The sequence below is a fragment of the Akebia trifoliata genome, chromosome 4, assembly GCF_017979445.1.
Source record: "Akebia trifoliata isolate Shusen 1 chromosome 4, ASM1797944v1, whole genome shotgun sequence".
Taxonomy (NCBI): Eukaryota; Viridiplantae; Streptophyta; class Magnoliopsida; order Ranunculales; family Lardizabalaceae; genus Akebia; species Akebia trifoliata.
This window is the reverse complement of record NC_141378.1, coordinates 42,203,641-42,217,984: the sequence shown is the minus strand read 5'-3', so window position 1 is coordinate 42,217,984 and position 14,344 is coordinate 42,203,641. Positions and strand designations below refer to the sequence as shown.

Sequence of the window (14,344 nt, the reverse complement as noted above, 5' to 3'; positions counted from 1 at the left end):
AAGCAATGGACAAGGTTTGAAAATCCTATACTTTAGCTCATCTTTAATTCAAACTACCTCTCGTTCCTTCAATTTAAATAATCTTCTTCATGTTCCTGAACTCTCCACTAATCTCTTATCGATCCATCAATTCTCTAAAGATAACAATTGCGTGTTTACTTTTGATTCCTCTGGTTTTCTATTCATGACAAAACTTCGAGGAAGGCTCTTTTTCAAGGACGGAGTGAGAATGGCTTGTGTCATGTTCGTGTCTTTCGCAATTCTCTAAGTAAACCCAAGCTTGTCGCTTTTCTTGGTGAATGCACTTCAGCGTCTATTTGGCACGAACGTCTTGGACATCCATCTACCAACATATTACAACATTGGCTTTCTCATTTCAATTTACCATTACATAGTTCACTTAGGAAAGCATCTTCACTTACCTTTTTCGCCATCTAGGTCTTTTTCATCAACACCATTAGAGTTGCTTCATATGGATGTTTGGGGACCAGCCCTTGTTTTATCAATAAGTGGTTTTCGTTATTACTTAAATATGATAGATGACTTCTCCCGTTATTGTTGGATTTTTCCTATGACCTTAAAATCTGATACACTTGACATTATTGTACATTTTCAATCTCAAATTGAAAATTTACTAAATAATCGCATTAAATATATTTGATTGGATTGTGGCAAAGAATTCACTAGTTCTCGTCTTCGTTCATTTCTTTCAATGAAAGGAATCATCCAACAATTTTCATGTCCCTTACCCCCGAACAAAACGGTATCACGGAGAGAAAATGCCATGTAGTAGAAACTGGATTGACATTGATGACTCACTCATCTATGCCCTCACATTTATGCCCTCACATTATTGGGTTGAAGCATTTCGCACAACGGTGTTTCTCATCAATCGCATGCCCACACCGGTCCTATCCGGTATTTCTCCTTGGGAATGTCTTTTCCATAAAAGCCTATGATTATTCCTTCTTGAGGATTTTTGGATGACGTGTTACCCTTGGTTACGTCTATACACCAATCACAAACTGGATCCACATTCTAAACTATGTGTTATTCTTGGTTATAGCCTAGATCATCGAGGATATCGTTCCCCATCACTGGTCGTGTTTACCTATCCGGTCATATAGTGTTTAATGAAAATCATTTTCTATTTCAAAAAATCCCCAACAAACCAAACTCACAACGTCCAACAGATGGAGCATCTTCTAGAGGTTTTGGTCGAATGACTTCGTGGCAGCAATGGTTTCCTCTCCTAATCACCACACCATGTACTCATCAACCTATTTTATCTCATACTTTAACAGATCCTTCAGACTCTATACCCCAACCCCAACAGACTATCATCTTAAACCCACAACACGTTGCCTCCACCTCCTCTTGAAATACCAGCCCTATCATGAATCCTTCTTCTTCCACATCAACCCAAACTCAAACCCAACCTCTACCAATTATCATTTCAAACAAACCTAATCCTCTCCTCTCTATGGCCGCTGCTTCTCAGTTGAACACCTATCCTATGGTGACACGAGCAAAGGTAGGCACATAAAAAAATGGGTCTTCTCTTGTATTCGTCACCCATTAACTATGGGGCTATTTTCCACGAACCGACATGTTTCAGTCAATCCTCTAAAAGTCCTCAGTGGCAGGCTGCAATGGCAGTAAAGTTCTAAGCACTACAAAAACTTGGCACGTGGAGCCTTGTTCCTTCGATTCATAAACAAAATGTGGTTGGATGTCGTTGGGTATTCAAGATTAAACGTCATGTAGAGGGAACTTTGGTGCAGTATAAGGCCCGTTTTCTTGCCAAGGGATACCATCAACAACCTGGCTTGGAATATACAGAAACATTTAGCCCTGTTGCTAAGCCATCTACAATTCGGATCCTCTTGGCTTTTGTGGTTCATTTTCCATGGCCCATCCAACAACTTGATGTCCAAAATGCCTTCTTATATGGTATCTTACAAGAAGACGTTTATATGGAACAACCTCCCAGATTTGTTGACCTGGCAAATGCACATCATGTATGCAAGCTCCATAAAGCAATATATGGTTTGAAACAGAATCTACGGGTCTGGTTTGATTGCTTCATGAACTTTCTACTAGAATTGGGATTCACCAGTTCTACTGTTGATTACTCATTGTTTGTTCAATCTCAAGATGGAGTCATCACTATCCTTCTTATTTACGTAGATGACATCATTGTTATCGGAAATAACATCTCTTATTTGCGAACTCTTATCAAGAACTTGAGTACTCATTTTGCCATGAAAATCTTGGACCATTTCATTACTTTCTAGGGATTGAAATGAATTGAGATAATCATGGGAAGGGAAGACGAGAGAATGTGGATGGCAAGTAAGGATGGTAGGTTTTCGGTGCGCGGTCCTTTTATCATTTCTTGTATAACAATGGAGATGACTCATTTCCTTATGTCTCAATTTGGGGTCCAAAAGTGCCTAGTAAAATTGCTTTCTTCACATGGAAGGCGTCTTTAGGAAGGATTCAAATGATGGATTTTTTTATTATGCGTGGGTGGTGCGCAGCGAGTTGGTGTGTGCTATGTATGGATAATGGAGAATCTTTGGATCACCTTCTCCTTCATTGCAAATCCACGCACGGAGTTTGGGCGCATTTCTTTAAGTTGTATGGAGTTTTAACTTTCCTACCTAAAATAATAAATGATCTTTTCACTTGTTGGTCGGCGATTGGGCAATCTTTTGGTGGTGTGAAGATGTTGTTGTGGAGCATTACACCATTTGAAATATGTTAGGGGGTGTGGTTTGAGAGAAATAGGCATATCTTTGAGGGTAAACAAAAAGATGGCATCGACATGATTGTATCCATTTTAGGCCTTATTTTTTGTTGGTCCAAAGTCTATAAGGAATTTAGAGGGATTTTTTTTGAGGATTTTATCTACAATTGGGATGGAGTTCTTTGTAATTCTCGTGAGTAGCGTCTTTGTAAGGTCCTGCTAGGCTGGTCATCTAGACTGGCCTAGTTCTGTTTCTCTTATGAATAAATTGCAATTTATCAAAAAAAAATAAAATCATGGGATATTCTTATCGCAAACAAAATATACCCTTGATTTGCTTAAACGAGCATCAATGGACGATACTCGACCATGCAATTCTCCAACAGCTTCCAAAGGACAATTATTATTAGATGATGGTGATCCTCTAGCTGACGTTACACATTATCGTAGTCTTGTGAGTGCTCTTCGGTATCTCACATTTGCTCATCCAGACATGGCCTTTGCAGTGAACCAAGTTTGTCAATTCATGTACAGTCCAACAACGTCACATCTCACTGCTGTCAAACGCATCCTTGGATATCTCAAAGGTACAATCACAGAAGGACAACAATTTCGGCCAGGGAACCTTGATCTCTAATCTTTTTCTGTCGCAGATTGGGCTGGCGATCCCAATAACAGTAGATCTACTAGTGGATTATATTTGTATATAGGTGCCAATCTTGTGTCTTGGAGCTCGACAGTGGCTAGTTCTAGCACAAAAGCTGAATACAGATCTTTAGCCCACATAGCTGTTGAACTATATTGGGTTTGAATGCTTCTAAAGGATCTTCAACTATATATTACAAAAACACCAATCATCTGGTGCAACAACATTAACGTTATTTTGCTTGCTTCGATCCCAGTTTTTCATGTTCGCACGAAACACGTGGAAGTGGACTATCATTTCATACGTGAAAGAGTAGTTTGCAAAGAAATTGATGTTCGCTATGTTGCAACCCAGGATCAAGTGGCATATATCTTCACTAAAGGACTTCATTCAACTCAATTTAAAACTCTCAAAATCAAGCTAATGGTCTCTTGTCCTCCCATCACCTTGAGGGGAAGTATTGACCCATCTAGAAGATCCGACCCATTTGAATCACAACAGAATCAGCCAGTAATTGCTGGGCTTTGTGGAACTTAGTTATGTTTGATCCGATTGACGACCCGACCCGACCTGAATAATGTTGCGTGGTATTTTGATGGGAGATTTTCTTAGGCTTAGTCCATGAAATGGAGGCTTAGGCCTGTCGGCCCAAGCCGGAGTGCTCATGGACAAGCCTCTTGGGGGCCTAGGGGCAACGCCCCCGGGAAACATTTTTGGGCCCATTTTGTAGTCCATTGTGAATCATGTGCGCAGTATATAGAAGCTATTTTTGGTGATTAAGATTTTTTTAAGGTCTTGGTTGTCGTTTATGAGATTTGTACTGCACTTTGTAATTCTCCTTGATAATAGTAAAATCCCTGCAACTCCGTGGATGTAGGCAAATTGCCGAACCACGTAAATACTATCTTGTGCGTGTGATTACTTTCTTTTTTTCGATGTGTGTTTTTTCTCTATTTTTGTTTCTCACAGGTTGGGAATTTCAGGTTGAATTCCTTACAGTAATATTTTCAATAATCTTCCTAGATTCTCTCTACTAGATAGATATTCATCAGTCCCTTGATTGCAGCCACTTTTCCTTAAGCAAATTGTATTTTCTTTATAAATATAGATAAACCCCAAAGATGGGGATATATACTTGTTCTCAACAAAATATTGCTTCTGTGCCCATATATATAGAAAATTATAGACAACCACCTAAATAGAAACAAATTCTACCAAGGAAATAACCTAAAACCCTAAATAGAAACAGAACTAAACCACATGAGTATTTGAGTTGCACGTGCTTTCAAACTTATGGCATGCTCCTTTAACTTCGATCTATTCCACTCATGGTTTCAAAACTAGTCCGAGTCATCTTGGTATTAGCCACGGATGAGATGGACGGATAAGTCAATTTTTTAAATGAAATTTAAAAGCTTACGTTCATTTTTTTTTCATTTTTGAATGAGACGTCTCAAACGTATTGGAAAACTCGTCTGAGATAACTTGTTATCTGGCGTGGATGAGAGGAGACACAAAACCAAGTTTTAAAAACATAGTTCCACTGGACTAAGAATAAAATGAACTAAATACCCTCATCTTCAACCATTAACGAAAATTGTTTTGTTTCTTCCCACAAAACCACTTTAATTGAGACAATATATTGAAAATTCTTGGATGAACATTACATAAAACCTAATAGGGTATTTGTAGAGATTACATCAACCAATATATAGAAAAGGTAAGTCTAATCTAAAATCCTAATTAACATAAATCACTTCTAATATGTAAATTTAAATATTTTACGATCAAATTTGAAATTAATATATTATTAATCTATAATTGTTATAGATAAAAGTTAAATTGTAATTATACAATATATTCTACTTCTAACAGAAAAATATTGTTCTAATTATATATGTTATGAACATCTATAAAATATAGTAACAAGCCAAGAAAGGCTAAGTTGGGCATTGTTAGGCCTTAGTCCAACCCGAGTTACACATACCAAAAATTATTGAGCCCGACCCTATCTTTCGGAGTCAATATGAAGGCCCTACCCCATGTTTTGTTGAGCGGGTCAGGCCAAACTAGCGTGTCAGTGGGCTCAATTCCTAACCCTAACATCTTTGTTTGTAAAACGTCCACAACTGAATCTTGTGTGTTATATTTGATTATTCAAATTTCATCTAAACTATTATCTATAACTCAGATCGATCCAACTGATCTCATCTTAATGGCACAGTTTGATCTATCAAGAAGAAAACCAAACACAACCGAAGCACATTGATAATAATGGGGGCGAATCAAACTTTTTTTCATATTAAAATCGATTAAAGAGATCTTTACACACATATATGAATCCTTCTTTGAAATGTAATCATTGGTTTTTTATTGTTAATATAATCCATAATTATATGTAAAATATGTTGGAAGTTTTTACATGCATACACATATACATAGTGTTCAATAAAATATTGCAAAGGATTCGTAAGTTGTTTTAACCCAACTATTTTAATTTTGCATAAATGGATAGATTTCAACCCGACAATGTTGGTTCAATCGACTTTTAAACAACCACCTGTTACGAATTTGAAGAATGGAAATGTTAGATTTAAGAACAAGCAAGGAGATGGGTTTGCTCCCCTTAGTCCATTCATACAAATGCACAAACGAGATGTCGATTTCTACATTCATCAAGAAAGAATCTTCAAATTGAATTTCTGTTGAGAAAATCAAAGCTAAAACTAAAATTTTACCTTCAAATTTCAACGAGATCAAAAGGAATCAACAAAACAAGAACATAAAATCTGAAACTTTTGGAGATTTTATAGAAAGATGGGTAGTTTTTTTCATTTTTTTGAAATAAGTCTCATTATAAACGAAAATCAAGAAAGAACATACTTGTACATTCGTTAGCATAAAAAAAATTGATGCCTCAGTGAAAATGCTTTGTGGGACATTGAAGCAGGCCCGCCCAATAATATATGTATTGTGACCACCTCTCTCTTAACCTATAAATGAAAAGTGTAAGTTTGACATAAGTGATAAACTTTGGTGTATAAATGAAGTAGATGGAAATTATCAAAAATAAAATAAAATATTTAGTTCCGTTGCCGGGACTTGAACCCGGGTCTCTCGGGTGAGAGCCGAGTATCCTAACCAACTAGACTACAACGGATTGTTGATTATGTTGGTATTATTTAATATAAAATACTAATAATTCCCACTTTGGTAGGAAGCTCGTTTTATAGGAATTTATTGGGAAAATAAATTCCGTCAAAAATTAATATTACCGTTTGGTTGAAAATAAAAAAAAGAGAGAAAAACCAGTTGGTTTTTTAGTTTTGTTGGTGGGGATAGTCGTGAGTGAATAATGAATTACATTAGGGGGTAGGAAAATCATTTTGCAGGGTAAAGGGGTGGAAAATCACTGTGGGAGGAAAATTTGCTTTCAGCTGAAATTACATTTTTGAGGGAAGAACTTTTTTCTTACCCAATTTTTAAGCGCATAACATACAAATCCTAAAATTTGGAGTGTTTGGGAGGATTTAATTTTGGAGAATTTCTTGTCCAATTCATCACTTTTCATGGAATAACAAGCTTTTAGGGGGATTACGAGTACTAAAGCCTTGTTAGAAATCTCTCGTTTAATTCACAAAAAAATTGTGAATTTTTTTCGTTTTTTTTTTTTCCAAAGAAAGTATTATTCTCTGGATTATTGAATTATTCATAATAATTCATGTATTTTAATTTAAAAAAAAAAATAAAACATGTTTTTTAAAGAATTTCACATCTTATCAGTAAAAAAAAATGCTACTGTAATTGTAAAGTGTAAATTTGTAAGTTGTAATGTGTAACACAAGTCTGACTTTAAAGCGGTCATTCTTCACCTTCACCAATTTCATCATCACCCTCACTACTAATATCACTATCATATTACTGATTTTTTAGTTTCCAAATTTTTGATAATACATATATAAAGCATATGTCGCAAATTTTAGATAGCAAGGGAATTTGTTTTCAGGGAATATGTAGTTCAACAGAAAATTATAATGAGAAAATGAATTTTGCCAAGAAAATTTTGAAAAGGAAAGCAGGTTATTAGGTCTGGGGTTTGGGGATGAAGGATAATTCTGAGAGTGTAACAGAGCAGGAAAACCATTTCCCTATTGGGTTAGAAAAACATTATAATAGGAAAATGATTTTCTCACACAAGGAGGAAAGGGGGCACTGAAATGAATTCTAAGGATAATGTATAATCATACACCAGAAAATCACTTTTTTTCATGGGAAATCATTTTCCATGCAATCATACTCTTTATGTTCTCATCTTATTACGGATTCATGATTAAAATGGAGATTTAGTATACTTTTGCATACTCATATAAGTTGCATTGCATCTCTAATGATTAAAAAACACAATTTTCATTTGTGACAAAAAACGCCATTTTATTCCTGATTTTTTCTTTCTTATTTTTTTCACAAGAAAAAAAAAATTAAACACTTTCTTATTTTCTCAATGTGGGATTTGATATATAATAGAATTTGACCATCCATAAATGTATAAATATAGGATTTGATAATAATGACTTGATTTTATGAATTTTCTTTATATATATATATATATATATATTTCATAATTTTTAATATTTTTTTATCTTTTATTTTTGTCATTTTTTCCAATTTTTTTGTTTACTGTTTTCAATGTTTTTTTTTTTTTCCCGAAGTTTTCCCTTGCCGATTTAAACTCATACTCCGACTTTGTGACACCACTCGATCTTGGTCGGACACCAAGCCTATTAAAGTATATATATATAAATCGTCTAATAGTCCAAGTACAGTCTAAATTGACAAAATAATAGAGTTGGAGTTACCCGCAACTCTTAAGTTAAATTCTCTCAGACAAATATCAAAGTTGTAAATAATTATAAGTCAACTTTCAGAAATTTCTGAACCACAGAAATCCAACTCTCAAGGATACAAATCCATGAACCAAGAAAGCAAACCACCTACTCTTTCCATAAAGGGGAATGAAGGAAATGCACTCAAACCTACAAGTAAATAAATGCTCAATTTTCATCTTTAATATGCAAGATTTTTTATTTTTTATTTTTTAAAAGATGCCAACAATTGAGGCAAATCTCTGCCTTAGAAAATGACAATATTTAAATGATATTTTCATAATTGATCACCAAATATTTCAAGAAACATCACAATGAAGTTGTTTACACTCTCCATGATATTTCATGAGAGGTCTGTCTGTCTGAGTCTGACTGTACAATAGAGAGCAATCCCAAAAATTTCAACAAATATCAAACAACACTTTAATCAACCAGTAATTTACGAGAATCATGTGCAATGAAACATGGGTTAAGAATGCTCTAACAATTAGCTGGAACAAATCAGATTCATTTACCCCCTAAGCCTCAAGACCAGTGTCCACCTTACTTAAAGAGTATCGTCAAATCTACCTTAATCACTTCTCCAGCTTTCCTTTCGAAGATCTCACGAGAGCAATGCTCACAGATTCTTCATTACTGACATTTAGAAAATTCATGCCCTGTGCATTACAAGTAACAAAGAGGCACGCATTCTAAATTTGCATAATAAGTAGATCAATACGATCTAGTTTTTTTTTTAACCGTAAAATAAATTTTAAGTCTAGAATTGTGCCACTTCCACAGAGATAGGGCGTAAAATGGATTGAATTTTATACAAAATTAGCGGGTTTGAGTCCTTGGAGTGGATCCAAAAAAAATGGTCGCATATGGTTTGATCTCCCATGATCCAAATCAAATCTGGATAGGATAAGGATTCCATATATCCACTTAGATCCGAATACATATTGCTTTGAAATTTATATTTTTTGGTTTTTCAAAATATCCTTTTCTACTACTTTAATATAACATAAATTCTTATAAAATAAAATGATTATAATGGACGTAAAATAGAATAGTATAGCAGTTAACAAACAAGTATAGAAGAAAAATAATTGAACTATATGGAATTATCCGACCCGAACCAACCTGAATAAAGCAATTTGGTCAGGTTGGATCCAGATCTGGATTGAGTGAAATCAAAATGGTTCAGATATGGTTTATCTAGTAGGATCCCAGTTGGATTCGGAACTGGACATGGATATACTCAAATCCAAGCCAAATTCGATCCATTTTATGCCCTATACAGAGATTGTAAACTAAATCACTCATACCTGAATACTAGATGCCTGCCCATGTACCCGATTTGGCCTAGTGTTGAGATCAAACATTTCAGTTATCATCTTGCCATGGTCATCATTGTTAGAGTGATTTTGTAGGCTTTCTCTCGTTGTCAGTTTAGGTGGCTGACTTTGTTCCCTCCTAGTCTCATCTGGTTCCATAGGTTGCAAGGAAAGGTCCTCGAGATGGCTGGGTTTATGTCCTGGAAACTACAGAACAAACCAATAGGGTTGGGTGTTAACTCTGACAGGCCGGCCGGGCCTCTTACATAATAAATATAGGAATCTGATGCAATGCTCCACGTTTCAAAGTCACAAACCTCAACCTTCTGCCTGAATAGTAGATATCTTCCATGGGTTCTTTTGCCTCCAACATGTACATTCATGTCACATTGCAAGCAAAGAGAACTCCCGTCTATCTCACAGTAAAAGAAAGCTACATCCCCATTTTTCAAGGGTAAAGAAATATTTAAGTCCCACTTAATAATTAAAAAATAAAAAGGCATTTTATCCCAAAAATTCATCATACCAGGTGCATTTTCACAGATGTCGCAACGAGCAACATCACTAGGGTCAGCAAGCCCGACCCGTACATGTCGACTAGCAAGTTTGTTACACATGTGGACCTGCCAGTCTAATTTTCAGAGATACTATATAGTTCTGTTATAAAATACTGACCAGGGTGTATGAGGTAAAAAAATGAGAATAATCTAAACTCAAAACATGCCAACAGGATCTTGCCAAAAGAATTAAATTAGTAACATTCTTAGAGGATATGTGTACAAACAATACAGAATTTTCAACAAAGTGATTACCAGCAAACTACCGATTCTTTTTGCTTTTAGCAGACAAGGTGCTGCTGATGCAGTTTTCAGCCTATTAAAGATAACAGTTTGATACCATACTTACAAAATATAACCTTTAATTTCCAGTCAAAATTGCTGTTCTCAAAGAAAACATAATCCACGTCATAATTATAATTATTACTGAGATTTTTTTATTTTTTTTTTGCATTAGTCTGTAATAAGAAAAAACAAAATGTTGATATTCTGGCTTTTGTATTTTTTAATACTTAATAATAAATTAATACTAACAGTTTTCAACATTCCTACTGTCAACAAAAATACTAAGAATTATCAGTTAGCAACCAATTTGAGGATAGATTACCCCCCCCCCCCCCCCCGCGAGAAAGACACTAGGAGAAAACCTGGGTCTTATTGGATAACTGACTCACTCCACATAAGACTCAGTCTGCAAAGAATAAATCATCCATTTAAAGACTTGGTTTATGAAGAATCCATATTGGTCCCTGTAATTCACTCACAGAAGTTGATTTATTTGGAAAGACCATGGATCTCTCTCCTTGATTTAATTTGAATAATTACCACGTTTTCCTTCCTCCATTTACAAGGAAATGAGTATTACTTAAACCAGTTTCCGATAAAGGATGAGTTGAGAAACTCAGTTCAGGTACCCAAATGTATTAAAGAATTACTTTTACTTCTTTGCATTCAGTTTTGTTGTTAACATCTACAAAGAATCAGGTTTGATATGATTAAGTGAAGAAAACAAGTCAAGGAGTTTCTAGTTATTAAAAAAAAAACAAGCATATTAATTTCCACATTTACTAACAGTGTTTTAACCATTTTGAAGTAACAAGCATTCTAATTGCATATTTTACTTTCAAGACGAGTAAAAGAGCACACAGTCCTATAGCATCCCCACAAGTAGAGGTTGAACAAAGTGACAAGGTGCATAGATTTGGTTAAAAAAGGGTCATGTTCTATGGATTGCAATTGCATAATATTGAAATATTATTGAAGTTTTAATGTCCTAAAATGCAAAGTGAGTCACTGTTTGAACCAGCCAGCTGAAATGATCTAATTAAATACATTGACGCATAAGTTAAGATTCAATTGCCGTCATAAAAATGTTTGTGGTTAAAGACTCAACCATCCAAACCTCATGTTTTCTCACTCATATGAGCCTGTCAAGTACGCTGATGTAGTATCACTTTGTTATATCTTGTGTTGAACAGCAAAGAGCGTATTATCTTTAAATTTGAGTGAACATCAGATTCATTTTTTTCTATCAAGCATTGAACTCACTTTTGATCTTTTAAAAAGCATCCATATATCCATATCGCTTTTCTGATTAGTATATTGCAATCATTATTCCGTACATCTGTTGCCAGCAAACCATCATCATCATTGCTGTTGTCATCATAATAAGCCGTATCTCAACTATTTGGGGTTGTAACATTGATCGTGTTCTGCCATTCAATTCTATCTAGGGCCAAATACATAGTTAAATCGTGTAAATCTTTTCTTACCACCTCAATACATGTGCTTGTTGGTGTTATTCTTTCCCTTTTAGAGCATACAACCTACACCAAAGTGCTCCTTTTCACTTGAACCATCATTGGTTTTTGTTATACACATCAAAACTATCTCAATCAACCTTCTTTTATTTTATCCCATGCTAGGGCAATTCTTAGATTCCCTTGGATCTACACATTCTAATTTTTGTATTTTTAAATCTTTGCTTACTACTTCAATCCATGTCCTTATTCTTTCCCTTTTAGAGCTTGCAACCTACCCCAAAGTGCTCCTTTTCACTTGTACTGTCATTAGTTTTTGTTGTACATATCAAAATCATCTCAATCAACCTTATTTTATTTTATCCCCTACTATTGCCATTCTTAGATTCCCCTAGATCCCCAAAATCTAATTTTTGTCTTTTTAAATATTTTCTTACAACCTTGATCCATGTCCTTATTGGTGTTACCTTTTTAGAGCCCGCAACCTACACCAAAGTGCTCCTTTATCAGTTGTTGGCCACCACCTTAGTGCTTTAAAAGGCCGAATACACAAGGCACGTGCTGGAAGTGGTGACAGGCATGTCCATGGTATTAGTTAGACAAAGTCTGGATAGCCATATATCAAAAAAAAATCTGCTCAATTCCATATGGGGCAATTCTGTCAAGATATCTTCGTTAGTTGGGGGAAGAATCTGCACGAATTGGATTTTTTTTAGGAATGTATCAAGAGAGAATTGGATTTGGTTAGACAGTGTGTGATTGCCAAAAAAGGATCAGTTTTTTAGCAAGGTACGGAATTTTGTACATATCAAAACCATCTCAATCGCCCTTCTTTTACTTTATCCTCTACCGAGGCCACTACTAGATCCACTTGGATGTGCAAATTCCAATTTTTTCCTTCCAAGTCCAATTCGTGTGGATTCTTCCCCCAATTAACAAAGAAATCTCGGCGGAATTGCCACATATGAAATTGAGCACAATTTTGCAATCCATATCTAGTTTCATTTATGAGTAGATGCAAGTCCAATTTTTGGGGGAGAGATTTGTCATCCTAATATGCAAACAAACTCTACGATTAATATCGAGAAATGCTCCGTTTACACACACATACACACACAAAAATCACATTTTTGATCTCCGATATACTAAGGTACATACCATTAAACCATAATTAATGCTTAGATAATCTATAATTTTTTGAAAAATATTTTGCAATCATAGTAAGCTTATAAACCTTGTTTACTACACATATATGTATAAAAAATAATAATTTATTTATAAATTTAATTTTGGGATGCATATTTAAATTCACCATAATTCCATTAAATTGAAAAAAAAAAATTCTAATGCGATTCAAACAGTTTTCAAAACCAAATCACTACAACTTCAAATTCGGTGCCCTAAATCAACAATTCGCCTAATTTTGCAAAAAAATAAAATAAAATAAACATCAAAAGGACTTATAGTGGGTGAATTAATGAGATATATATACCTTCTCATCACAGGAGCGACAGAGAGCAGCCTCATCAGCGGCGCAGAAAAGAATGGCGACAGCGCTCTCGCAAACATCACAAATCGTTCGCATAATTCCTTCAATCTCTCATTTGTTCTACTTTCTTTGCTTCGACATCATCAACAGATTCATAAAGCAAGATCCAACAGACTCACAAATTCGACAGAGAGAGAGAGAGAGAGAGACTAAGTAGACTTCCTGGAGAAAGAGAGAGAGAGAAGGAAGAAAATGGGGGAACGAGTTTGGGGTTTTATAGAAAGAAGAGATTTGGATTGGATCCACATTTGTTCGCTTTTGTTTTTCGTCTTATTTTCTTGAATTCTTTATGTTCGTTGTTGCTCTTGTTGCTGGCACTTAGTCCTTCGGGTTTTGATTTGTTTGTAAATATAGATTCTGTACCTCAAGGAGTTGGATATTTATCTAACTCCATGTTTCACTCCATGTTTCAATTCAAACTAAGTGTGTGCTCCAAAACCAAATAAAAAGAGTCGTGATAATCTGACTGGCCCACGTGGCATACTCAATCCACTACCTGAATGTTACAAGTTTGGAAAATGTAGATCTGTGCTCCTTGGGATACATAGTTCCCTCAAGATACATTTTTTATTGGGAAGTGCAGTTATGTATCCCTAATGAGCAAGCGCAGATCTATACTTCCTAAATTTGTCACGATAGGGTAGTCTATTGAGCTTGCCATGTGGGATAGTCAGATTATCACGATTCAAATAAAAATAGGGGTACTATTCTCTTTTAGAGTTGTATTAGGAGTGATTCATGTACCCAATCCTTCTTTCAGACAGTTGGGAGCATAACGTTGAGGAAACTAATCCTGCTCTCATCCACAACTCTTTCAACATTTATCGTAAGTAATCATCCTAAGCTCTTTCAATATCATTTTCTCGACCATTAGTGAT

At 35.1% G+C, this 14,344-nt stretch overlaps 1 protein-coding gene and 1 non-coding gene across 6 annotated transcripts; both read right to left on the bottom strand.

Annotated features, from left to right (window-relative positions):
• Positions 1 to 6,485: 6,485 nt before the first annotated feature.
• TRNAE-CUC (transfer RNA glutamic acid (anticodon CUC)) lies at positions 6,486 to 6,558 on the bottom strand. Its single transcript has one exon. It is a non-coding gene; the product is annotated as a tRNA-Glu (tRNA).
• Positions 6,559 to 8,524: 1,966 nt separating this feature from the next.
• On the bottom strand, positions 8,525 to 13,766 carry LOC147405066 (B-box zinc finger protein 18-like). 5 transcript variants are annotated; one of them, XM_086441180.1, is made up of 6 exons: positions 13,410 to 13,759; positions 12,385 to 12,478; positions 10,127 to 10,223; positions 9,918 to 10,033; positions 9,592 to 9,807; positions 8,525 to 8,940 (listed from the first exon to the last, which is right to left on the bottom strand). In XM_086441180.1, exons 3-6 carry the CDS (start codon positions 10,215 to 10,217, stop codon positions 8,857 to 8,859), a joined length of 507 nt encoding a protein of 168 aa, XP_086297306.1. In that variant the 5' UTR covers positions 10,218 to 10,223; positions 12,385 to 12,478; positions 13,410 to 13,759; the 3' UTR covers positions 8,525 to 8,856. The 5 variants fall into 5 exon arrangements, with proteins under 5 accessions (XP_086297306.1, XP_086297305.1, XP_086297307.1 ...); XM_086441179.1 differs by lacking the exon at positions 12,385 to 12,478 and having other exon boundaries at positions 8,525 to 8,917; positions 13,410 to 13,763; XM_086441181.1 differs by lacking the exon at positions 12,385 to 12,478 and having other exon boundaries at positions 10,127 to 10,231.
• Positions 13,767 to 14,344: the final 578 nt, after the last annotated feature.